Source organism: Oncorhynchus keta, chromosome 4 (genome assembly GCF_023373465.1).
Source record: "Oncorhynchus keta strain PuntledgeMale-10-30-2019 chromosome 4, Oket_V2, whole genome shotgun sequence".
Classification (NCBI taxonomy): Eukaryota; Metazoa; Chordata; class Actinopteri; order Salmoniformes; family Salmonidae; genus Oncorhynchus; species Oncorhynchus keta.
This window is the reverse complement of record NC_068424.1, coordinates 30,008,848-30,034,407: the sequence shown is the minus strand read 5'-3', so window position 1 is coordinate 30,034,407 and position 25,560 is coordinate 30,008,848. Positions and strand designations below refer to the sequence as shown.

Here is a 25,560-nt window from a genome sequence, read left to right as displayed (position 1 = left end):
AATCCATCCGATACCGATCTACCCCAACCAACACACAACCAGACACTTAGCATGTGTTTAAGTCCGGCATTGGAGCTGTATTTAATGTTATTTACGAATGTTTTCAAATAATGTTCTTAGGTCGTTTCCTGAACGTTGCCTGTGCGGTTTCTTGACTGTGTGCCTTGTGGTAGGTGAGAAGACTGAGGGTCTGATCGGTGTGTCTGAGCTGATCGTGGCCACGGCGCTGCAGGGCATTCTCTTCTGCCTCCTGGGGGCCCAGCCGCTCCTGGTGGTGGGCTTCTCTGGACCCCTACTCGTCTTTGAAGAGGCCTTCTACTCTGTGAGTTACCTTAAACTGGATTCAGAGATGACATTCTTAACTACTGCTTAAGAATCCCTTTTGTATTTCCCTGCCGTTGATGGTGTACGTAACAAATCTTCCGTCAGTGTCATTACTTGTCACATCCTCTACCACTCTAGTTGCTTGTGTCCTAACCTCTCTCGCTCATATATATATATATAGTTCTGTAAGGGGAACGGGGTGGAATACCTGACGGGCCGGGTGTGGATCGGCTTCTGGCTTATCATCATCGTGGTGATGATGGTGGCCTTGGAGGGCAGTTTCCTGGTTCGCTTTGTTTCGCGCTTCACCCAGGAGATATTCTCCTGCCTCATCTCACTCATCTTCATCTTCGAGACCTTCTCCAAGATAGTCAAGGTATTGTAAACCTGGAGCTCAGTTGACTATAGTATTGAAACTATTTACTGCCCTTATTAATGCTAAAAGCACTTGCATTTGTAGAGGGGGGATCAAATCTGTCTCTAGATTGGACTATGCTCACAACATGGGGTCGAAATAATACATTGCATAATATGATGCAAAATGCATCTTACTTTGACACAGAACTTAAAAAATACATTCTGTATCTTACACTTGATTGTTGACATACAAAACATTTTGGGACCGTATCGACAGTGGACTAATAAAACAAAATACCAAAAGATCGTTTTTGAGTGGTATTTTCCTTTTAACAGGTAAGTATTTTGTGATTGAGTGGCCCTGAATCGAGAATAAAGTGAATGGGACAGAAAGCCCGACTATAATCCGGCTTTATGAGTTCAGGAATGTTACTATTTTCAGACCTTTGCCAACACAAGACTTTGAAGGGATTATTTGTCTATGAATTAATCTCCATTCTAAGAACGTGTTTGTGCGGGGACCTTAAAGGTATAATGTCAGTTTTAATCTCTCTGAAGTCGTGTTGAAGTGATCTCGGTCTGAGGGAGGTAGTGCGTGCCAGCGACGCGGTGCTTTAATGCAAACCATTTTTCTGTGTCGCCGGGCAGATTTTCGTGGAGCACCCGCTGCAGCGCTGTTCCTCTGGCAACAGCACGGCGGAGAACTCCACAATGGAGAATAGCCCCCTAGAGCTCTTGCTTGGCAACGGCACCATTTCGGTGGTGCCGGTGAAGGTCTGGAGGGAACCCAACACAGCACTGCTCTCCCTGGTGCTCATGTCTGGAACCTTCTTCATTGCATTCTACCTGCGCAAGTTCAAAAACAGTGCCTTCTTCCCTGGCAAGGTAAGATACAGAACCATTATCTGGATGCATGTCAATTTAATACAAACTTAATAAAACTAAACATAATTATTTTGGAGTTTATTGTCGAATCACAGAATGTTCCTCCCTAGTGTCCCTTCATGCTGTTTTTGTGTTGTTCAGCTGCGTAGGATCATTGGAGATTTCGGGGTCCCCATAGCCATCCTCATCATGGTCCTAGTGGACTACAGTATACGTGACACTTACACACAGGTGAGCAGTACTGCAATGACAAGAACTCCAAAGACCTTCATTAGTTTGTTTGTTGAATTGTTTTGATTAAGCTTAACTTCTGTTTTACTGATAAATTCTATAGAACCCGTTTCTTTGAAGACATATTACGTCATGTCATTACCCTCTATAACACACGTCACTTTCTCCCTGACCTTGTGTAGAAACTGAGCGTGCCCAGTGGCTTCTCTGTGACCAGTCCTGAGAAGCGTGGCTGGGTGATCAACCCCCTGGGCATGGACACCCCGTTCCCCATCTGGATGATGTTCGGCAGCATGCTGCCCGCCCTGCTAGTCTTCATCCTCATCTTCATGGAGACACAGATCACCACGTGAGTCAGGATCACACACACCTCCCTCCCATCCCCCAGGGTCTTCTTTCCCCAGATATTCAAATCAAAACAAATATAACTTTATTTGTCACATGCGCCGAACACAAGAAGTGTAGACCTTACCGTGAAATCCTTACTTTACAAGCCCTTTAACCAACAGTGCAGTTCAAGAAGGGTTAAGAAAATATTTACCAAATAAACTAAAGTAAAAAAAATATAAAAAGTAACACAATAACATCATTAAAATACATGGTGTGAATAGATGGTATATACAGTGTGGTGAGGACACGCATGGAAGACATTACATTTGATGTATTATATATTTATCAGATTTAGTCCTTCTCAACCATCTGCCTCTCTCCCTCCCTCCCTCCCTCCCTCCTTAGGCTGATAGTGAGTAAGAAGGAGCGGATGCTGGTGAAGGGTTCTGGCTTCCACCTGGACCTGCTGGTGATTGTGGTGTTAGGGGGCACCTCGGCCCTGTTCGGCCTGCCCTGGATGGCAGCCGCCACCGTGCGCTCTGTCACGCACGCCAACGCCCTCACCGTCATGAGCAAGGCGGTCGCCCCAGGTGACAAGCCCCGCATCCAGGAGGTCAAGGAGCAGCGGGTCACAGGGTTGCTGGTGGCCATCTTAGTAGGTGAGTGTCTTATCGGCTAGATGTAGAATAGACTAGAATGGAGGATGTTTGGCGCTTCTAAAAAGTTTCACGTAGCTTCCTCCCATTGACTTCCTCCCTTCTCTAGTGATTTGAAAACATAGGATAAAAACAAAATATACAAGCGAAATATCTGTGACTTTGCTTCTGTTGACTTGGCTTTTCCCATTTTTATTATTTTACATCAGACTGAAAGAAGAGGCAACTGTAATAGAGTATTAAGATGCACTCAGGTTTTCAGTCATTTCTCTAAACTCTTCCTCCCTTGTCCTCCAGGCCTTTCCATCGTGATCGGAGACCTCTTGCGTCAGATCCCCATCGCTGTGCTGTTTGGCATCTTCCTCTACATGGGCGTGATGTCACTCAACGGCATCCAGTTCACCGAGCGCCTGATGCTACTGCTGATGCCCCCCAAGTACCACCCAGACCACACCTACGTCCGCAAGGTGACCACGGCACACAGTCACAGAGAGAAACTTAGAGCAGTGCCACTTGGTCCGTATGCATTATGATCTGAAAGGCTAAACTGATTCTAGTTCAGCAACCCCTACTCTGAGACACTTGTTGGTTCCCAAAACCTTTTTGGCCCTGATTCACCGAATAGCTAGTCTGCCTGATGCCAAACTCAGTCTTCCTGACTACAGAATCTGGGGAGGCTGATATGATGTTGCAGGCATGATGCGTTGATAATGAAGGGGGGGAAGGAGTGCATTTTCTTCTGTATGTTTTTCTCATTCAAACACACAACGCATACAGCCACACACAGTCTCCAAGCACCGCCGCCTTCCATTACAGCTCAGTGGGTCAAAGCTGTCCTTTGCTGTGTACCACGTGGGTCACATCAGCCATGCTACCGAAGTGAGCCTTTCCTGTATAATCCACTATATAAACCCGTAGAAGCTATTTACCCCAATGGGATACCAGACTGTGTATACATACTGTGTGTTATACTGTATCATATGCATGATTTTCATTGTCCCATTACATGTGTATTACGGTAATCCACCACATTAACCCATAGTCACTGTGTGTCCCCCAGGTGAAAACGCTGCGGATGCACCTGTACACGCTGATCCAGCTGGTGTGTCTGGCGTCGCTGTGGGCCGTCATGTCCACCGTGGCTTCGCTGGCCTTCCCCTTTGTCCTCATCCTCACCGTGCCCGTTAAGATGTTTCTGCTGTCACGTATCTTCACCACCCGAGAGATGCAGTGTGTAAGTTAGCCCACACGGCGGCACACTAGGCCCATTCACTAGCTTTAGGCCAATTCACTAGCATTCAACCTATGGGCCCTGGTCAAAAGTAATGCACTATATAGGGAATAGGCTGCAAATTGAGACGCATCTACTGTCTAAACTCTGAGGACATTTGAGAAAAGGACCTTATGGCACATTATATGAAAAGCGTAGGGAGTTTCTACTTGAGGCTGTCTGATCTGCTTGTTCTTCAGGGGGGTTTTAGGCCTGGCTTGGTGTAATGGACTTTTTACCCTGTATAAAACGCTGTACATTTGATTGATTGAAGAAAGATTTACAATTCATTTACCTAATTCAAATCAATCAATCTTAATCAATAGTATAGCTAGTTCCTTGCTCTAACATTCTGCTCTCTTCTCTCCCAGCTGGATTCTGATGACGCAGAGCCCATCTTTGATGAGAGAGAGGTCCATGACGAGTACTCAGAGATGCACATGCCTGTGTGACCCACACCATCATATGCCTTACCTATCGCTAGATTCATCCCTCAGTGGCCAAAACAACCTGCCAATCAATCTACAAGCCAATGAGAAGCCTGTCCAAGGGAAAACCCTATATACCCAATTGACAGACCATCATTGAGCTCTGTCGGTCCTGGCTTCCATTGGTTTAACCACACCTGACCGAAGGGCAAAGATGTCGTATGCAGGCCTGGTTCCCTTTCAATCTCATTCACTTGGACCGAGTTCAATTGGATGCCATGAATGATTCAACGTTTTCATGACAACATACAAGCGGTCTCATGATGACACACAGCAGCAAATGGAGACCCATTATAGGGGGCACAGGAAGGGGTTAGGGGTCGGAGCACTTTGTGGCGTTAGGGATGAATACCGACTGAAAGGTCCAACCAGTTCAGTATATTTATTTTATTCATCATCCATGTTTTTATGTATTGCTACATATTTTTTTAAATATCAGTGGAGGATAGGTTCAAATTCAATTGTGTTATATAGATTTCTAATTTCAAGGTATATATATATATATATATATGTGTGTAAGTAAGTTGTTTAATACACAATGATACATTTTTCAACCCTGAAAGGGTGCGCTGATTCACATTGAATGTGTGGATGATTACATATGGGATACATTCCTTGAGTCAATATATATTTTAAAATATTGCTATTTTATTTGATTTTGTTCTCTTTTTATGTTTAGCTCTTTTAGCTCACTAAGCGCCTTATGAAGATGACGATAACTGTACTGAGGAACGTTGTAGATGTTGCCTTATTTGTTTTAAACGGCTGTAATTTCAACAGTCACTTTTAAGCTCAGCACTTTTTAAGATACCAAATTTGGAAATTTGTTTTTGTGTAATATTAGTGTTTTATATTTGACTTTAGGTGTCTTCTTAGTCTATCAAATACTAAGCTGTGTAAAATCAATACAGAGATGCCTTACATTTTTATCTCCATACCATTCCATTAGCTAGTACGGAAGGAGTCTGATTTTTATGTTTCCAAACAATTACAAAGGGGACACAACCTGCTCCAATGTCCGACTGATATCAAGCTAATAAGGTAGTGGAGTCGAGTGATTTTACCAGTAGTCATTACAACACAGTACTTAACAGGTCAGCAGTCACAGCGGTCTTGTGGAGGCTTGATGAGATGTGGGAATCTGTCTGTGATTGTGTCGTTTTTTCTGACAGGGAAACGATATGCAAAATGCATGTTTTTTTTGAAAGTTCTTATAATCATTTGTTTTCATCCAGTCATCATCTGTGCTTTATTGGCCGCTGTGGTGGCTCAAGCTTAGCGGCGGAGAGGAACCAAATGTAACCAAAGTACACATGGTAGTACCAAATGCTTTTAATGTACTGTACTGAACGTAAATGTAACTCTCCCCAAACATTTATGTAAATTGACTGGAACTATTTGTCTGTATATGTAGTACTTTCACATGTATTTGAGGTACTGAAGTGGGATCCCATCTCTCAAGTGCTACACATTCTTACACATTTCTGAAGTACTGTCTACACGAAATAGTTATACAGGTAAATGCCAAAATAATGAAAGCACCTGAGTGAATGAGGAATACAAATTATATTGAAAGCAGGTGCTTCCATGTGTGGTTCCAGAGTTAATTAAGCCGTTAACAAACCATGCTTAGCGTCATGAATAAAAATCCTGGGTGAGCTTTTATTTTGGCCACCATGGCTTTGCCCGCATAAGATGACAATGCCCCATCCACAGTGCACAAGTGGTCACTAAATTGTTTGAGGAGCATGAAAACGATGTAAACCTTAAGCCATGGCCATCTCAGTCATGCTTATGGGAGATTCTGGAGCAGCTCCTGAGACATTGTTTTCTTCTACAATCAACAAAACACAAAATAATGGAATTTCTCATGGAAGAATGGTGTCACATCCCTCAGAGTTCCAGACAGAATCTATGTCACGGTGCATTGAAGCTGTTCTGGCTCGTGGTGACCCAATGCCCTATTAAGACACTTTATGTTGGTGTTTCCTTTGTGTTCACAATGAGGGTGATAATGCAGATGCAGTATATGTCCTTGAGTTCTCACTGTCAACCTGTCGGCATAAAGCTTGTCAATTTTTGAGGAAAGGACTTATTTGTTTCTTTTCTGTGTGAGTGGTTTTATTTCTTGCCAGACCTTGACCATGTAAATAGTTTTTAGTGTGGTCAGAACAATCGAATGTGGTTCAGTGATCACTGTTTCTTGACACCTGGTTAATGATGTTTCCGAAGTGGGCAAAGGGGTTCAGCAGGTCAAGACCATTCTCTTGCAACATTCCATTTTATCATACATCTAAGGTAATTTGAGTAATTATATTATCAAGTGTCGGCTAGAAGCAAATGCATTGTCTAAAATGCATAAATGATACTGTTGACCAAATTGCTGTTCAGTCCGTGTAGAGTTGACAATCACCTTAGTATTTCCCATGCCACAGGAATGGCTTGAAGCCTTTTTACATATAACAAAATATATGTATCTATGTACACGCACACTACCAGTCAAAAGTTTGGACACATCCACTCATTCAAGGGTTTTTCTTTATTTTTACTATTTTCTACATTGTAGAATAATCGTGACGACATCAAAACTATGAAATCACACACATGGAATCATGTAGTAACCAAAAAAGACTTAAACAAATCCAAATATATTTTAGATTTTAAATTCTTCAAAGTAGCCACCCTTTGCACCCTCTTAGGATTCACCTGGAATTCTTTTCTAACAGTCTTGAAGGAGTTGCTGATCAGTTGTTGGCTGCTTTTCCTTCCTTCTGTGCTCCAACTCATCCCAAACCATCTCAATTCCGTTGAGGTCAGGTGATTGTGGAGGCCAGGTCATCTGATGCAACACTCCGTCACTCTACTTGGTCAAATAGCCCTTACACAGCCTGAAGGTGGGTTGGATCATTGTCCTGTTGAACAACAAGCGCAAACCAGATGGGATGGCTTATCGCTGCAGCCATGCTGGTTAACTGCCTTGAATTCTAAATAAATCACAGACAGTGTCACCAGCAAAGCACCATCACACCACCTCCATGCTTCACAGTGTGAACCACACATGCGGAGATCATCACCCGTTCACCTACTCTGCGTCTCATAAAGACGCAGTAATTGGAACCAAAAATGTCACATTTGGACTCATCAGACTAAAGGACAGATTTCCACCGTTCTAATGTCCAGTGCTCGTGTTTCTTGGCCCAAGCAAGTGTCTTATTTTTATTGTTGTCCTTTAGTAGTGGTTTCTTTGCAGCAATTTGACCACGAAGGCCTGATTCACGCAGTCTCCTCTGAACAGTTGATGTTGAGATGTGTCTGTTACTTGAACTCTGTGAAGCATTTATTTGGGATTCAATTTCTGAGGCTGGTAACGCTAATGAACATATCCTCTGCAGCAGAGGTAACTCCGGGTCTTCCATTCATGTGGCGGTCCTCATAAGAGCCAGTTTCATCATAGTGCTTGATGGTTTTTGCGACTGCACTTGAAACTTTCAAAGTTCTTGAAATGTTGCGCATTGACCTTCATGTCTTAAAGTATGATTGACTGTCATTTCTCTTAGCTTATTTGAGCTGTTATTGCCATAACATTAACTTTGGTCTTTTACTAAATAGGGTGATCTTCTGTATACCATCCCTACCTTGTCACAACACAACTGATTGTCTCAAACACATTAAGAAGGAAAGAAATTCCACAAATTAACTTTTAACAAGGCACACCTGTTAATTGAAATACATTCCAGGTGACTACTTCATGAAGCTAGTTGAGAGACTGCCAAGAGTGTGCAAAGCTGTCATCAAGGCAAAGTGTGGCTCCTTTGAAGAATCTCAAATATGAAATACATTTTGATTTGATTAACACTTTTTTTTAGTAATTACATGATTCTATATGTGTTATTTCACACTTATGTCTTCACTATTATTCTACAATGTAGTAAAAAAATAAAGGAAAACCCTTTAATGTGTAGGTGTGTCCAAACTTTTGACTGGTACTAATGTGTGTGTGTGTGTGTGTGTCTGGAGTTAGACCTATGAATATAATTTTTTAACCTGAAATGCACTCATTTGATTTTTAAGATTGTACCCCATGTCTCTGTCTTTTCCTTCTCAATGTTAAGCACTTCTTCCCATGGTCTATGTCATGTATTTGTGCCTGAATAGATCTACAGCTGCACATGGTTGTATACTGCATGTGATTGTGTGACATTTTACATGTGTCACCTGAATATGTCACCAGCGTCCTATCTGTTTCAGTTTGTCAATGAAGTTCAATAGTTTCCACTTTTAGAATGCCCATGAATCAGGGCCCGTATTCATAAAGAGTTTCGGAAAGGGGGGGTATCTGCGTGGCTACTAAAACTCCTTGCTCCAGCCAAACGCTACGCCAAGCCCACAGACTATAGTTTGTTCTCTGCAATGAGTCTGGATCTGTGTACCTCCCTGGCGATTTTTGTAACGCAAACACATTCTAACCGTTCGGATTGGTCCCAGAAACCGATGGGTTGGGCCAGAGCCGAAACATACTTTGTGTAAAGCAGCGTTTTGAAAATTCATCATTGGCTTTGATATTCTGATTTGTTAGAGATTATCCAATTGCTGCCGACTTTTGGGGGATTTTGTACAACACCCCTCATTTTGACCTCAAACGACTTCAACGATGGCAGTCTCAGACTGAAGTATGTAGCGAACCTGAAACAGTGGAATATTTCGGTTTGAGTTGTCAGGCAATGATGATATAGGCTCAGATTTCCTTTTTAGATCCTAATGAATAGGATTATATGGACAGAGGGGACCTGATCCAAGTACTCCTACTCTGAGACTATTAAAACACGTCCTGATCCCTCACATGAATTGCGTTAAGTGGCATTATGTGTTGTCTTAAAGGGTGTTGTGCCGATGTTTTAAAAGCTGTTGCAATAATGCATGACCATGGACAAAGTGGTGGGAAGCAGAATATGTTCGTTTTTTTGTGGAAACGGGGATGGATGGAGGGAAGGTATTCTGTACATGATTGGCAGAGCCCGCCATAAACAGTTTTTTTTTTTTAGTTCAATTTCAAAGGAAACACAAAATATTCTGCATATGTTCAGTGTACATAAATAGTTCAAATATTGATAAGTAAAGTAACTTTTATATTTAACTTGACCTGTGTTGTAGTGTTCTTTTTATTGAAGAATTCCACCAACATACAGTGCATTCGGAAAGTATTCGGACCACTTGACTTTTTCCGCATTTTGTTACATACAGCCTTATTCAAAAAAAAAAAAAGTACCCCATAATGACAAAGCAAAAACAGGTTTTAGACATTTTTGCTAAAAAAACTGACTTCAGACCCTTTACTCAGTACTTTATGGAAGGATCTCAGGCTGTGATTACAGCCTCAAGTCTTTGCACACCTCTATTTGGGGAGTTTCTCTCATTCTTGTCTGTAGATCCTCTCAAGCTTTGTCAGGTTGGATGGGGAGCGTCACTGCACAACTATTTTCAGGTCTCTCCAGAGATGTTCGATCGGGTTCAAGTCTGGGCTGTGGCTGGGCCACTCAGAGACTTGTCCCGAAGCCACTCCTGTGTTGTCTTGGCTGTGTGTTTAGGGTCGTTGTCCTGTTGGAAGGTGAACCTTTTCCCCAGTCTGAGGCCTTGAGCACTCTGGAGCAGGTTTTCATCAAGGATCTCTCTGTACTTTGCTCTGTTCATCTTTGCCTCAATCCTGACTAGTCTCCCAGTCCCTGCCTCTGAAAAACATCCCCACAGCATGATGCTGCTACCACCACGATTCACCGTAGGGATGGTGCCAGGTTTCCTCCAGATGTGACATTTGGCATTCAGGCCAAAGAGTTCAATCTTGGTTTCATCAAACCAGAGAATCTTGTTTCTTACGGTCTGAGAGTCCTTTAGGGGCCTTCTGGCAAACTCCAAGCAGGCTGCATTAGTCCCTTTTACTGATGAGTGGCTTCTGTCTGGCCACTCTACCATAAAGGGCTGATTGGTGGAGTGCTGCAGAGATTGTTGTTCTTCTGGAAGGTTCTCCCATCTCCACAGAGGAACTCTGGCGCTCTGTGACCATTGGTTTCTTGGTCACCTCCCTGACCAAGGCCCTTCTCCCCCAATTGCTCAGTTTGGCCGGGCGGCCAGCTCTAGGATGAGTCTTGGTGGTACCAAACTTAATCAATTTAAGGTTGATGGAGGCAACTGTGTTCATGGTGACTTTCAATGCTGCAGACATCTTTTGGTACCCTTCCCCAGATGTGTGCCTTGACATCCTGTCTCAGAGTTTTATGGACAGTTCCTTCGACATCATTGCTTGGTTTTTGCCTTGACACGCACTGTCAACTGTGGGACCTTATATAGACAGGTGTGTGCCTTTCCAAATCATGTCCAATCAGTTGAATCAAACACAGGTGGACTCCAATCAAGTTGTTGAAACATCTCAAGGATGATGAATTGAAACAGGATGCACTTGAACTCAATTTCGAGTCTCATAGCAAAGGTTCTGAATACTTATGTTATACTTATATTATTGGGTATTGTGTGTAGATTGAAGAGGAACATTTTTTATTTAATCAATTTTAGAATAAGGCTGTAATTTAACAAAATATGGAAAAGGGGAAGGAGTCTGAATACTTTCAGAATGCACTGTATATTTTTTTTACAATCAACTTATACATTACTAATTCAAAAGTATGTTTTATAATGTTGAAATATAGAAATTAAAATAGATTTTCATCATGTTGAAATTAACCTCAGTTTTGTAACTAGGTCAAAAACGGAGCATGACCATATTTTCCTCTGTTGCTCATCTCCCATCCAAAAACAGACATCAGAGATGTCTCCCAGAAAAGTTTGTTTGTCTTTAGTGTTCATCCCAGAAGTCAAGTGGGTGGTCCTAATACAGAACAATGACCCCAGTCAGGCTGTTCCACACACACTGGTAGGAAGATGTCTGCTCTGCTGCTGTTGTTGTTAAGTGCTGGAGTCCTGCTGTCTTCTATTGAGGCTCAGGAGGCTTACAGTAAACTCCCTGACAAGTACAGGAAAGGAGTGGATCTGGCTCTGCAACAGCTCAACTCTCATTCTGGAGTCCAGCACCATTATCTCTTCTTCAAGAGTCTCCTGAAGTCCGACATAGAGGTAAAATCCAGTGCCATGAATCATGCCTTTATTAGGCTCTATTTGGTGCATGACGAAAGTAAAGACAAAGAACCATGGAAATTTCCGTTAGGGGGAGGTTGTTTTTCTGAGGAATGTGGCAGAACCATTTTGTGTAGACCTCGCTGGTAAATGTTTATGGTTTAGTCTACAATGCTTTTAATTTAAAAAATTCTCTTCTAGCCTGGATTTGATGTGAGCTATATTTATCACAATTTCTACCTGAAAGCCACCAAGTGTGGAAAGGGAACAGTTGACGCCACGCAATGCAAGTTCAGGGAAGACCGAGTGAGTACCTGGAACTGTCTGAGAACAGTTGCTCTGAATCATCAACTCCCTTAGGGCTTTCATACAATTCCATGAGTTATCGTCGACAGATCTAAGTCTACAGCATAGAATAAAAATGTATATATGATGCTGTTGTCGACACTGTCATATTGTGTGTATTTCTACAGCCATTGATAGACTGTGCAATCTGCTACAAAACCTTTGCTGGAAAGATTGAGACGGAGCCCAAGCCGTATGTCCACTGTCTCCACAAACCAGCTCTTACAGAGGTGTGTTGGATCACTAGTTGTCCCATCCCATCAAACGGTTTCACCACACAAATTCTATAACAAAGTATGCTAATGAGAAACATTTTAGAATTTTCATGAGGAAAACTGATAGAATTGTCAATATACTGGTTCCTGTATGTACACTATCACATGAGAGATGAACTCTTTCATATAATCTAATTCAGAAAAAATACAGTAATTTCAGTGATTTGTTCCATCACATCATAGAGTAAACATTTATTTTGAGGACATTAATATTGTGAAGGTTTTTGAAGAGGAATATAAACATGTTAATAATTTCCCCTCTTTTAATGTTGTGAATTTCAGGATATGAAGACAGCAAGAGTAGATCACTGTAACACAATGAGTTACCAAAGTGGAGACGCAACTATCCTGGCTTCAAAGGGTTCCAAGTGAAATTCTTGGCAATGGGAGTAATGTCGTTTTGTGGCCATGCATGATAAAACGTTTGTATTGCACGATAGGCTTACATCTGAATGTCGTCTGTAGAGGCACCCTCATTTCATCTGTATTCGTTATTCTGTGTTCAACTTCCTCAAGTACAGTATCTAACAACTTTAAACACACTAAGGCTTGTGGTTTTTAACGGTGCCTATATCGGTCTGCTAATACAGGACTAGTGCACTACTTTTGTGAAAAAATATGGAACTCTCAAATACATTTAGTTATCAGCATTTGTAACTTGAGTCTGATAATAATCTGTACAAAACAGTTAATCTGATAATACTTGTCGAATATACAAATATTGCTTGATATTTGTTTTCCTGTTTCTTGAACTACTTTGCAAATGCAACTTATTTCTCTGTGGGGACTGAAATGGTCGATTCATTCTTTTTACATTTTAGTAGATTCTCTTTTCCAGAGGAATTTACAGTAGTGAGTGCATTGGTGGAAAAAATACCCAATTGTCATACTTGAGTAAAAGTAAAGATACCGTCATAGAAAGTTGCCCAGTACAATTCTACTTGAGTAAACATCTAAAAGTATTTGGTTTTAAATATACTTAAGTATAAAAAGTAAATGTAATCGCTAAAATATGTGTCAAAAGTAGAAGTAAAAGTTTAAATAATTAAAAATTCCTTATATTAAGAAAGCCAGGCGGCACCATTTTCTTGTTTTTTAATGTATGGATAGCCAGGGGCACACTCCAACACTGACATCATTTACAAATGAAGCATGTGTTTAGTGAGTCCGCCAGATCAGAGGCAGTTGGGATGACAAAGGATGTTATCTTGATAAGTGTGTGAATTAGATCATTTTCCTGTCCAGCTAAGCGTAACGAGTACTTTTGGGTGTCAGGGGTACACCATTTACTTTAGGAATGTAGTGAAGTTAAAGTAAAAGTTGGCAAAAATATAAATAGTAAAGTGAAGTACAGACACCCAAAACAACTGCTTAAGTAGTACTTTCAAGTATTTGTACTTTAGTACTTTACACCACTGAGTGAGTACATACATTTTTGTACTGGTCCCCTGTGGGAATCGAACCCACAACTACTAGTGTTGCAAGTGCCATGCTCTACCAACTGAGCCACAACACAAACCATTTAACATCTCAATGTATTAAATTAATGTATTGTGCATTGTTTTTCTTCATGGTGATGAAAAGTCTTCAGGTACCAAACTTAGATGTACAGTATAATACAGTAATGTACATTTACATTGTGGTTTGTAAGGATGGTAAATTAATACTTCACAATAAGTGGTTGTTTTCCATGTTATTTGATCAAGAAAAATATTTAATTTGATGTGGATGTTTTGTGTCTGTGCCCATAACCTTGTTATTTCTAGATTCCATTGGAATGACAGTCGCAGAGAAAGGGACAGGACAACAACTCTTACAAATCCAACTATTGAATCCTGCAAGATATTGTTCTTAAATATACAACTACCCTTTTTTTTGCCAAAGCAGAGATGGGGAAAAAAGAAAAGTATTGCCTGCTCTACAGAAGTTTATATCGGTCCGCTAATACTAGTAATGGCCCAGTGCACTACTTTTGTTGAAAATATTTGTTATTCCTATTTTTTACATTCAGATTTTTCAGGGGATGCTGCAGCACCCTCAACACCCCTACCTACCGCGGCTATGTTCACGGACACTACCTATCCTAATCATTTCAATCAAGTTTTATTCAGAAAAGATTCATCCGAGTCAGTGGTGTTTCACCCTTCCAAATAGCACAGTGGTGGACATGATAGGGGACGTTCCTGTAGATGTTGCAGCACCTCCCATTCCTCGATAGGATCGTCAAGAGAAAAGAGCAATTGAGCAACAACAAAAAAAGAGCACAGTTGGCTGGGCTGATAGAATGTTTAACGCTTCGATCAGACCGATTGCGTTTGCTATGTAATAAATTCTGCAGTCTAATTTTGTAATCCAATTTTTTTAGTGGATATGTGTGCCACAAATGTTCAACATTCGCCTTTTGCTACTATTTCTGTCATGTCTATGCATATAATTTGATGCATATGTTGGATCCAAGGTACACACCGCACAGAACATGGAACACACTGTAACTACTTCTCCAACGCAATGCTGCAAGGCAAACGCAGCGTTCCATGGAAATGAATGTAATTCTGGTGTACCAAAACGCACTGACACTCTCATTGTCTGTGTGATCTAGGCATAGGGCTCTATTCGTCCGTATCATGCCAATTACGTGTTACAGCATGTTGTGATTTTAAGGCAATGTTCCGGCATTAGCGGAGACTGTGTTCAAGCTAAACGCTGCATATGTCTGCTTTATCTGAAATTACCAGTGGTGTAAAGTACTTAAGTAAAAATACTTTAAAGTGCTACCACATATTTAAATGTACATATTCTTATTACATCCCTTTACATGGATAAGGTAGTTGTTGTGTGAATGAGGTAGTTGTTGTGGAATTGTTAATTACTCGCATTATCATCTAACAATGTGTATGTGACCAAAAAAAAAAATAGATTTGATTACCTAAGTAGTTTTTTTGGTATCTTTTGACAACTTTTGCTATTAATCCACTACATTCCTAAAGAAAATAATGTACTTTTTACTCCGTACAGTTTTCCTGACACCCAAAAGTACTCCTTACATTTTGAATGCTTAGCAGGACAGGAAATGGTCCAATTCACACTCTTATCAAGATAACATCCCTGGTCTTCCCTACTATCTGGCGGATTCACTAAACACAAATGATTTGTTTGTAAATGATGTCGTGTTGGAGCGTGCCCCTAGCTATCAGTAGTAAAAAAAATCAAGAAGATGTTGCCATCTGGCTTCCTTAATGTAAGGAATTTGATACTTGTGTACATTTTAGCAATTACATTTACTTTTGATACTTACATATATTTAAAACCAAATACTTTTAGACTTTTACTCAAGTATTATTTTACTGGGTGACTTTTACTTGAGTCATTTTCCATTAAGGTATCTTTACTGTTACTCAAGTATGACTATTGGATACTTTTTCCACCACTGGAAATTACCTTTACATTTCTAGGTTGCACTTCCACTTTTGCGATACAGATTGAATAGAGCCCTAGGCTTGTTCTAGTCATTCCCAGCTTCTGAGTAATAGTTTTGTTTCTTGTAAATGTTTACCCCGGTGGGTCCACTGTCCACAGAGTTGCCTTAGTCAGGCTGCTCCACACACACTGGGAGGAAGATGGCTGCTCTACTGCTGCTGTTGTTGTTAAGTGCTGGAGTCCTGCTGCCTTCTATTGAGGCTCAGGAGGCTTATAGTAAACTCCCTGACATGTACAGGAAAGGAGTGGATCTGGCTCTGCAACAACTCAACTCTCATTTTGGAGTCCAGCACCATTTTCTCTTCTTCAAGAGTCTCCTGAAGTCCGACATAGAGGTAAAAAAAAACAATGTTGGTTGTTGTTACCACTAAATTGCTAGATACAAATATGCACTGACCATGAAGGGCTAAAACTGAGGACCTTTTGAGGTTGAGATCAGATCCATACTAAAGTGTTACCATGTTACTAACAGTGGATAATGCAACTTCAACACCATTTTTCTTTCAGTCTGGGTTTAATGTACAATACATCTACCACAATTTCTACTTGAAAGCCACCACCTGTGCCAGGGGAACCGTTAATCCAAGCCATCAGCGATGCCAATTCAGGAATGACCGAGTGAGTAATATACTTGTACTTGCTTCTACAGGTTCTATTGTTTTTTTTATCAAAGATTTTGAAGAACATAAATTTGTATTTAAATCATGAGGCACTTCTTAATTAATTCAACAAATGTATTTTTAAGTTGCTGGAGATAAAGTTTATGCCTGCTGGCATATCATTACAGGTTCTAGATGTAGCACCATGATAAATCCATATTTATTTTGTGTGTATTGTAACAGCCACTGATGGACTGTGGAATTTGTTACAAAACATTTGCTGGAGAGATTGAGAAAGACCCCAAGCCGTATGTCCACTGTCTCCACAAACCAAAACTAACAAAGGTATTTATTGAAACTTGACACGTAATGTGAAAAATCGATTTTTAAATGAAATGATGACACAGCATGAATCCATTTCCTTTTGTTTCAGGCTATGTCGACAACAAGACAAGAGCACTGTCGCAAGATGAGCTACACCAGCGGAGCCCCGACTCTCCTATCCAGCACCAAGAATGATACTGATGAGTGAAATACCATAGAATAGATGGTTCATGAGACAGAATTAGAATGTACTGCATTTATAACACACTGGTGGAATTTTTAGTTTGTGCCAAGATCACTATTGTTTAAAGGACATACCACCAATTTTCAAGTTCATATTCATTATCTCCAGCACCATACCAGTGTCTGAAAAAAAGATCCTGTGAAAAATGTAAATTTGATGATGTCATCAAAAGTAAAAAAAAAAAAACATTCTAAAAACAGTGATTTTCAAACACTATGAGATTCATGGTCACGCAGGAGCAGGAAAATGCCCTTCCCCTGGCTAGAAACTCGTTGCATGTTTTGAAAATCACGTTTTTTTACTTTTAATCCTACTCAACGACGTCATCAAGTATATATATTTTTAGGAGCTTTCTTAGTTTTTAACCACAAAATGTAGAAACGTGTCCTTTTCATACATTGATATTGTGCTGGAGATAATGAATATGATGTTGAAAAATGTTGTAATTGCCCTTTAACTACATTTTATAACATTTGATAACAACAATAATTTATTGAATGTACATGTCTGTATATAGTGTACTATTTAGTATCTCAGCTACACTGAAATAATTTTTAAAAACTACACAAAAATGACTGAAATGACTGAAATCATTTTTGTGAGCCATTGTCATATTGATTTCATGCTTCCCTTTTCCAATTCCAACAAACAACTTCATGACTCGGCAGACTACGAATCAACCATTTGACTCTGTTGTGAGACATCGTTTTCTAGGTAATAAAATTCATAGAAGATCGAGAAAATGGTATTGTATCACTGCTATTCATTTGAGAAAGACAATTCTAGTGCTGGTAAGTTACATAACTGCTTAGGGGGAGTAACAATGCGTAATGTGTAATGAAGTCCACATAGCTAGAGACTTGCCTTCTCCCGGGCAGTTTCAGAGGCGTGGCAACGGCTTCCCCTGAAATATAATTGGCCATCCTTAGTTGCCTCCCACCCTCATTGGGTCAGAGAGCTGTCAATCGGGCTCAGATTGGACAGAAAAGGTGGTGCTTTTGTTCTGGCAGTTCAATTCTAGTGATGATAAATTCCTGCACATAACAGTTACATAACTGCTTAGGGGGAGTAACAATGCATGAGTTGTGTAATAAAGTCCACATGGTCAGAGACCTGCCCTCTCTTGGTGCCCTCTCCAGGGGTGGTTTCAGATTCGCCACCCTTTGTAGCCCCTCTATATTCATTGGGTCAGAGCTCTTGATTGAACAGCCTGTATCTCAGTTGAGTTGAAGAAAGCAGCAGAAGAAGTGGCAGCTGGCTAGTTCTACTTCATACCTTTCAGACCGTCACTACGGTTGGAAGTATGGATTATATCCCTCGCCCTCCGCGCAGGTCGAGTAATAATAACAACAAAGTCACGCTGGGGACATGACGGTGTGGGAGGACGTTCCCCGCATCATATAAAACCATACGTCAGACCACGCACCGTGTCTTATTTCTTCTCGCAAAGTTAGCTTAGCCTTATCGTGCAAGTTGGCTGCTCTGATTTTTCGCATTGGTGGGGTAAGCTAAACTCTGTGTGAGTTGTGTGTACTGTCAGTCTGTCACCAACAGCCTGTGACCTGTGGGTCAGAGCATGGAATTCGCCCTCCATGGCTGTGTGACAGCTCTCCCCTACCTATCCCTTTTATCGGAGGTGTCGACTTTAACATTCATTTGAAGACTGTTATTGATCTAATTAACTAACTATGTTTTATTGTTACCTGTAAAGATGTGCACTGAGAGTCGGGAAGCAAGTACAGAGAGTGAATATTTAAGAAACAAACGGAACATAATAAGAAACACTAACAGCACACAGGCATGAAACAAAAACAATAACGCCTGGGGAAGGAACCAAGGGGAGTGACATAAATAGGGCAGGTAATCAAGGAGGTGATGGAGTCCAGGTGAGTGTCAATAAGCGCTGGTGCGCGTGAGGATGGTGACAAGTGTGCATAATAATCAGCACTCTGGTGATCTCAAGGCCAGAGAGGGAATATACATGACATTACCCGATTCAATTAATTATGTAACAGTTAACTCATTAGGACCTGGGGCACCACGAGAGCGGTTCTTTAAAGAGTTACCATCTCCCGAATGAAACTCTAAAAGGTCTTTACCTATCACGTCTATAAACAGTCAACTTATTAACCATAACCTCGTATTATATCATCATTCTGAACAGTCGTAACCTCCTTGCATCTACAGAAACTTGAGCCTTTCTTAAGATTCAGTACTACACAAATTGGTTTAATTATTTATTTACTAGCTTAATAAATGGGAACACAGGATAAAATTTGCAGGGCATCACCGGCAACAATGTCGCCTATGGGCACAAACCCACCGTCGCTGGACCAGACAGGACTGGCAAAAAGTGCTCTTCACTGACAAGTCGTGGTTTTGTCTCTTCAGGGGTGATGGTCAGGTTCGCGTTTATTGTCGAAGGAATGAGCATTACACAGAGGCCTGTACTCTGGAGCGGGATCGATTTGGAGGTGGAGGGTCCGTCATGGTCTGGGGCGGTGTGTCACAGCATAATCGGACTGAGCTTGTTGTCATTGCAGGCAATCTCAACGTTGTGTGTTACAGGGAAGACATCCTCCTCCCTCATGTGGTACCCTTCCTGCAGGCTCATCCGGACATGACCCTCCAGCATGACAATGCCACCAGCCATATTGCTCGTTCTGTGCGTGATTTCCTGCAAGACAGGAATGTCAGTGTTCTGCCATTGCCAGTGAAGAGCCCGGATCTCAATCCCATTGAGCACGTCTGGGACCTGTTGGGTCGGAGTGTGAGGGCTAGGGCTATACCCCCCAGAGATGTCCGGGAACTTGCAGGTGCCTTGGTGGAAGAGTGGGGTAACATCTCACAGCAAGAACTGGCAAATCTGGTGCAGTCCATGAGGAGGAGATGCACTGCAGTACTTAATGCAGCTGGTGGCCACATGTCACGCCCTGGCCATAGAGAGGCTTTCATTCTCTATTTTGGTTAGGCCAGGGTGTGACTAGGGTGGGCATTCTATGTTCATTTTCTATGTTTTGTATTTCTTTGTTGTTTGGCCGGTGTGGTTCTCAATCAGAGGCAGCTGTCTATCGTTGTCTCTGATTGAGAACCACACTTAGGTAGCTTTTTCCCACTGGGTTTTGTGGGTAGTTAATTTCTGTTTTGTGTTTTTCACCTTCCAGGACTGTTTCTGGTTTTCCCTTTGTTGTTTTTGTTAATTCAGTGTTCAGTTCGATAAAGAAATATGAACACTTACCACGCTGCGCTTTGGTCCGACTACTCTTCCTCATCCGACGACGAAAGCCGTTACACCACACCAGATACTGATTGTTACTTTTGATTTTGATCCTCCTTTGTTCAGGGACACATTATTCAATTTATGTTAGTCTCATGTATTTGGAACTTGTTCAGTTTATGTCTGTTTTTGAATCTTGTTATGTTCATACAAATATTTACACATGTTAAGTTTGCTGAAAATAAACAGTGAGAGGACGTTTCTTTTTTGGGTTTATTTATCCACTTGTCCTTCAGACAAGGAGGTGACTGAAAATGTTGTTGTGTTTGATGCAAGAAACCACTTTACACAATAAAATGCATTATACTTTCCATACCATTATTAAAGGGAATCAGACAAATTATGCTACCTTCTGCCTATTGGATACTTAGCTAATTCAAGTCTGTCTCAAAATACAACACTGCCCCTTTAAGACAAAAATAGCTCTTTACTATACTAACTTTTCAAAGAAAATGTACACATTTTGTGCTCTTATAGGAAGCAACCACTCCCCCATTGCTGACTACAAATGATCTATAAGGGGCAAAGGGTATAAAAAATAGCAAAGAATATGGAAAAAATGTGCATGCTGGCTACATGTAGCTCTCCTTTGATCTCAAAACAAGAGCAACTTGGTTTTGCTGCACTGGTCTGTAGAGTACAGTAGGACTGAGTAGTGCATGTCAGTGCAATAGAATCCTACTCCAGAATCCTACTCCGATGTGTTCTGCCTACAACAAAATCTGTTGCATAGTTAGTTTTGCATAGTTCATTTTGTTTAGGTATGTTGCAGTGAAAGTGGCTAATATTGCTTTGATTCGATCACAACTCCCACATTAAATGGAAACATTGATAGTGTTACCTAAGGGGGTAAAGGGAAGTAAATACAACTTGTTCGAAAGTAATTTGAAATTGACAAGTTGAAACACAGCCTATAGATAATTAGCAGGCAGCGCGTGTTAACTGTCCTGTTGCGTAACAATCAGATTTTGGAACAGTCAGCGCATTCTGACATCACGTGCATAAAACAACTCAGGCTGGGACGACCGTTAGAGATATTTGGAACTCACATGTGAAAAGGTTAGGTCACCACAGAAGTTAGAGTGAAGACCAACATGACAGACATGAAATGAAAAAAAATGTTTTGTAATCTAAATTTTTTAAATATTTTTTATTAGTTGTTTATACAAGACTTTACTGCATTTGGTCATCCCCAAAATGTGGACTTTGAAATGTTTATGTTGGTGCTTTTCCATGTGTTCTATGTTTGTGCTTTTCTAATAACCATTTTCTGTGTTCATGTACGTGACTGATTGAACACTCAAAATCAGTATCTGCAATTTGGCAGTACGCCCAGACCCGTGCTTTGAGAACGATATCTCAGTTTCAAGGTCTCAGCTTCGAGAGAAGAAGCCTTGTGATGTATTGATCTGTCACATGCATGACCCCGTATTGGTCGGTCACATGAGTGAAGCAAACGTTAATGATTCTTTCATTATGAATAAGCTAAATCGTGTAAATAAGAGAACTAACGGTACTGCCCCATGAGAGCTCCTGACAGACGTTCACCATGGTGCATCAAATTTGGCTCATTTAAGATTGACTACAATTTGGCGTCACAAACCCGATTACTGATTCTGCCTGCAGAGCTTTCCAGTGGGGGTCTGCGAGGAAAACCGGTGGCGCATTTTATGAAGCGTGAGAGAAATTCCCATCTGACCAAAAGATGACTAGACCCGCCCAGACCCTTATGGAGAGCTGCCCAGTAGGAAATACATAATCCGCAAACAATTGAGGGATGGCAACTGATTTCAGTAAGTCAATTTCAATGAATCTGTATAAAAATAACCTTTTTTTAAAAATAAAATCAAGGCGAGTAACGCATAAATAGGTACCCGTATTCTTATAGAGAGAAGGATATTCACTAGTTTTATTAGAAGACTAGAGCAAGGGCGTAAGAGTGCCATGGAAAGCCCCACTGACAGCTGTCTGTAGGCATTCATAAGAAACATCTAAGTGGACTGCAGCCACTACAAATAACACAAGGTATTTTTGAGTACGGGGTGTTATTTAAATGTATAGCGACTCAGAGATAACTTGTAGCTTGGGATAGAGATCAACTTGAGGAACAAAATGGACCTGTATTGTTACAAAATCATCTTCTGTCTCTGAGTAACTTGGTCACGCGGCACATAAGACAAAGAGCCTCTGAGATTGACCACAGTTCTTCGGCCCATCCTGTTCTTCTTTTATCATTTCTACATGTTATCCTCTACCTGTATATCCAATGGCAGTGGTGGACAGAACCCTAGATAACGTTACAGATCGGAAAAACTCAGCTCACAGAACAGTTTATTCATTCACCTCTTTCACATATGAGCTAGTTCCTTGACAGGGCTCATTCACTCAGTAATGTATAGCTACATATCAATCTTATGACCAAATTTCAACATTTTATCCATATTTCAATGTTGTTATCCAAATTTAAATCAGTTTATTATCAAAATGCTGAAGAGATGAGTCTTCAGTAAAGACTTAAAGGTTGACACAGAGTCTGTGTCTCTCACATGGGTAGGCAGAGCATTCCATAAAAATTGAGCTCTATAGGAGAAAGCCCTGCCTCCAGCTGTTTGCTTAGAAATTCTAGGGACAATTAGGAGGCCTGCATCTTGTGACCGTAGTGTACGTGTAGGTATGTACGGCAGGACCAAATCGGAAAGATAGGTAGGAGCAAGCCCATGTAATCCTTTGTAGTAAAACCTTGAAATCAGCCCTTGCCTTAACAGGAAGCCAGCGTAGGGAGGCTAGCACTGGAGTAATATGATAAAAAATGTGGATTCTAGTCAGGATTCTAGCAACCGTATTTAGCACTAACTGAAGTTTATTTAGTGCTTTATCCGGGTAGCCGGAAAGTAGAGCATTGCAGTAGTCTAACCTAGAAGTAACAAAAGCATGGATTAATATTTCTGCATCATATTTGGACAGAAAGTTTCTGATTTTTGCAATGTTACGTGGATGGAAAAAAGCTGTCCTTGAAACAATCTTGATATGTTCGTCAAAAGAGAGATCAGCGTCCAGAGTAACGCCGAGGTCCTTCACAGTTTTATTTGAGACAACTGTACAACCATCAAGATTAATTGTCAGATTCAACAGAAGATCTCTTTGTTTCTTGGGACCTAGAACAAGCATCTCTGTTTTGTCCGGGTTTAAAAGTAGAAAGTTTGCAGCCACCCACTTCCTTATGTCTGAAACACAGGCTTCTAGCGAGGGCAATTTTCATGCTTCGCTATGTTTCATTGAAATGTACAGCTGTGTGTCATCTGCATAGCAGTGAAAGTTAACATTATGTTTCCGAATGACATCCCCATATATAGTGAAAACAATAGTGGTCCTAAAACAGAACCTAAAGTAGACAAATAATTAGTCATAATCAACTTTGCCATAATTATGATGTTGACAAGTTTACTTTGGAGAGATGGCAATGTTACCATGAGTTAGCAAAGTTTGTCAGAAATATCTAGCAATGCTAATGTTAGCTAGTAAAATGTAGGTGTTCTCCCCTCAATCTTAGTTAGCTAAAGTTATACTGCATCTAATGTCAATCTGGAGACGTCACAATGATGACAAAAGCTTGTCCTGTTAATTATTTCCCTCCTTTGAAATGTCATCGTGTTTCCAAGCAACAGTTATGCACTTTAGACCAGTGGTGGAAAAAGTACCCAATTGTCATACTTGAGTAAAAGTAAAGATCCCTTAATAGAAAATGACTCAAGTAAAAGTGAAAGTCACCCAGTAAAATATTACTTGAGTAAAACTCAAATAGTATTTGGTTTTAAATATACTTACGAATCAAAAGTAAATATAATTGCAAAATGTAATTAAGTATCAAAAGTAAAAGTAAAAGTATAAATCATTTGAAATTCCTTATATTAAGCAAACCAGACGGCACGATTTTCCTGTTTTTTAAATTTACGGATACCTAGGGGCATACGCCTACACATAATTTACAAACAAAGCATTTGTGTTTTGTGAGTCCACCAGATGAGAGGTAGTAGGGATGACTATGGTCAAAGCATGTAAGATGGCTGTGACAGAGAGGGCTGCCTCGCTTCCAGTTCTAGTTCTTCGGAAACTTTGCAGTATTTCATTTTTTATTGATTATTTCTTACATTGTTAGCCCAGAAAATGTGACGTGTTATTACATACAGCCGGGAAGAACTATTGGATATCAGAGCGGCTGTAAATAATCAGCACTACCAGCATTACTATCAGGAGTACGACTTTCCCGAAGCAGATCCTTTGTCCGCATCACCCAGGGAAAATGAACTGATTCCAGAGGACAACCCAAACAACGACGGTAAAAAAATAGGGACTCGAAGCGGACTTCTAGTCTGACTTAGGAGGCGCGCACACCACCCACCGCTTCCGAGTGTATTACTCACTAATGTTCAGTCCCTGGATAACAAAGTTGATGAGATCAGGTCAATGGTTTCTTTCCACAGAGACATCAGGGATTGTAACATACTCTGTTTCACCGTAACCATTTTGCTTCCTATAGGCACAAACTCAAACTGGAAGTACCTGTGCTAAGGACTATTCAATGCTGGTCTGACCAATCGGAATCCACACTTGATCACGCGGACTGGGATATGTTCAGGGTAACTTCCGAGAATAATGTTGACGGTTACTGATTTCATCAAGAAGTGGAAATAGGCGATGTTGTACATAGGAGATGTTGTACCCACTGTGACTATTAAAACCTACCCTAACCAGAAACCGTGGCTAGATGGCAGCATTCCCGCAAAACTGAAAGCTCGAACCACTGCAATTAACCATGGCATGGTGACTGGGAATATAGCAGAATACAAATAGAGTAGTCATTCCCTCCGCAAGCCAATCAAACAGGCAAAATGTCAGTATAGAGATAAAGTGGAGTCGCAATTCAACGGCTCAGAGACGAGACATATGTGGCAGGGTCTACAGACAATCACAGACTACAAAAGGAAAATCAGCCACGTCGCGGACACTGACATCTTGCTTCCAGACAAGCTAAACACGTTCTTTGCCCGCTTTGAGGATAACACAGTGGCACCAACGCAGCCGGCAACCAAGGACTGTGGGCTCTGCTTCTCCATGGCCGACATGAGTAAGACATTTAAACGCGTTAACCCTCGCAAGGCTGCCGGCCAAGACCGCATCCCTAGCCGTGTCTTCAGAGCATGCGTAGACCAGCTGACTGGTGTGTTTACGAACATATTAAATCTCTCCCTATCCCAGTCTGCTGTTCCCACATGCTTCAAGATGGCCATTGTTTCTGTACCCAAGAAAGCTAAGGTAACTGAACTAAATGACTAGTGCTTTGAGAGACTAGTCAAGG

At 41.0% G+C, this 25,560-nt stretch overlaps 3 protein-coding genes across 11 annotated transcripts in view; all 3 read left to right on the top strand.

Annotated features, from left to right (window-relative positions):
* The window catches only part of LOC118373166 (anion exchange protein 2-like), a 79,277-nt gene extending 72,648 nt beyond the window's left edge, over nt 1-6,629 (top strand). For all 9 annotated transcript variants that reach the window (XM_035759251.2, XM_035759233.2, XM_035759282.2 and 6 more), the window contains 9 exons: nt 174-322; nt 506-700; nt 1,330-1,566; nt 1,708-1,797; nt 1,980-2,146; nt 2,533-2,786; nt 3,081-3,250; nt 3,844-4,017; nt 4,425-6,629. In XM_035759251.2, coding sequence (XP_035615144.1) covers nt 174-322; nt 506-700; nt 1,330-1,566; nt 1,708-1,797; nt 1,980-2,146; nt 2,533-2,786; nt 3,081-3,250; nt 3,844-4,017; nt 4,425-4,505 — 1,517 coding nt within the window. In that variant the 3' untranslated portion in view covers nt 4,506-6,629. The remainder of the gene's footprint in view (nt 1-173; nt 323-505; nt 701-1,329; nt 1,567-1,707; nt 1,798-1,979; nt 2,147-2,532; nt 2,787-3,080; nt 3,251-3,843; nt 4,018-4,424) is intronic.
* A 4,803-nt stretch (nt 6,630-11,432) lies between these two features.
* On the top strand, nt 11,433-13,070 carry LOC118373159 (uncharacterized). The gene is made up of 4 exons (XM_035759224.1): nt 11,433-11,663; nt 11,865-11,969; nt 12,137-12,238; nt 12,566-13,070. Exons 1-4 carry the CDS (start codon nt 11,472-11,474, stop codon nt 12,653-12,655), a joined length of 489 nt encoding a protein of 162 aa, XP_035615117.1. The 5' UTR covers nt 11,433-11,471; the 3' UTR covers nt 12,656-13,070.
* Nucleotides 13,071-15,383: 2,313 nt separating this feature from the next.
* On the top strand, nt 15,384-17,673 carry LOC118373148 (uncharacterized). Its single transcript, XM_035759213.2, has 4 exons — nt 15,384-16,095; nt 16,268-16,378; nt 16,603-16,704; nt 16,793-17,673. Exons 1-4 carry the CDS (start codon nt 15,901-15,903, stop codon nt 16,889-16,891), a joined length of 507 nt encoding a protein of 168 aa, XP_035615106.1. The 5' UTR covers nt 15,384-15,900; the 3' UTR covers nt 16,892-17,673.
* Nucleotides 17,674-25,560: the final 7,887 nt, after the last annotated feature.

Coding starts and splice junctions, on each gene's coding strand:
- LOC118373159 (XM_035759224.1), top strand. CDS start 11,472: ATGTCTGCTCTGCTGCTGTTGTTGTTAAGTGCTGGAGTCCTGCTGTCT. Junction 11,664..11,864: donor TCCTGAAGTCCGACATAGAG/GTAAAATCCAGT, acceptor ATTCTCTTCTAG/CCTGGATTTGATGTGAGCTA. Junction 11,970..12,136: donor GCAAGTTCAGGGAAGACCGA/GTGAGTACCTGG, acceptor GTATTTCTACAG/CCATTGATAGACTGTGCAAT.
- LOC118373148 (XM_035759213.2), top strand. CDS start 15,901: ATGGCTGCTCTACTGCTGCTGTTGTTGTTAAGTGCTGGAGTCCTGCTG. Junction 16,096..16,267: donor TCCTGAAGTCCGACATAGAG/GTAAAAAAAAAC, acceptor TTTTTCTTTCAG/TCTGGGTTTAATGTACAATA. Junction 16,705..16,792: donor ACAAACCAAAACTAACAAAG/GTATTTATTGAA, acceptor CTTTTGTTTCAG/GCTATGTCGACAACAAGACA.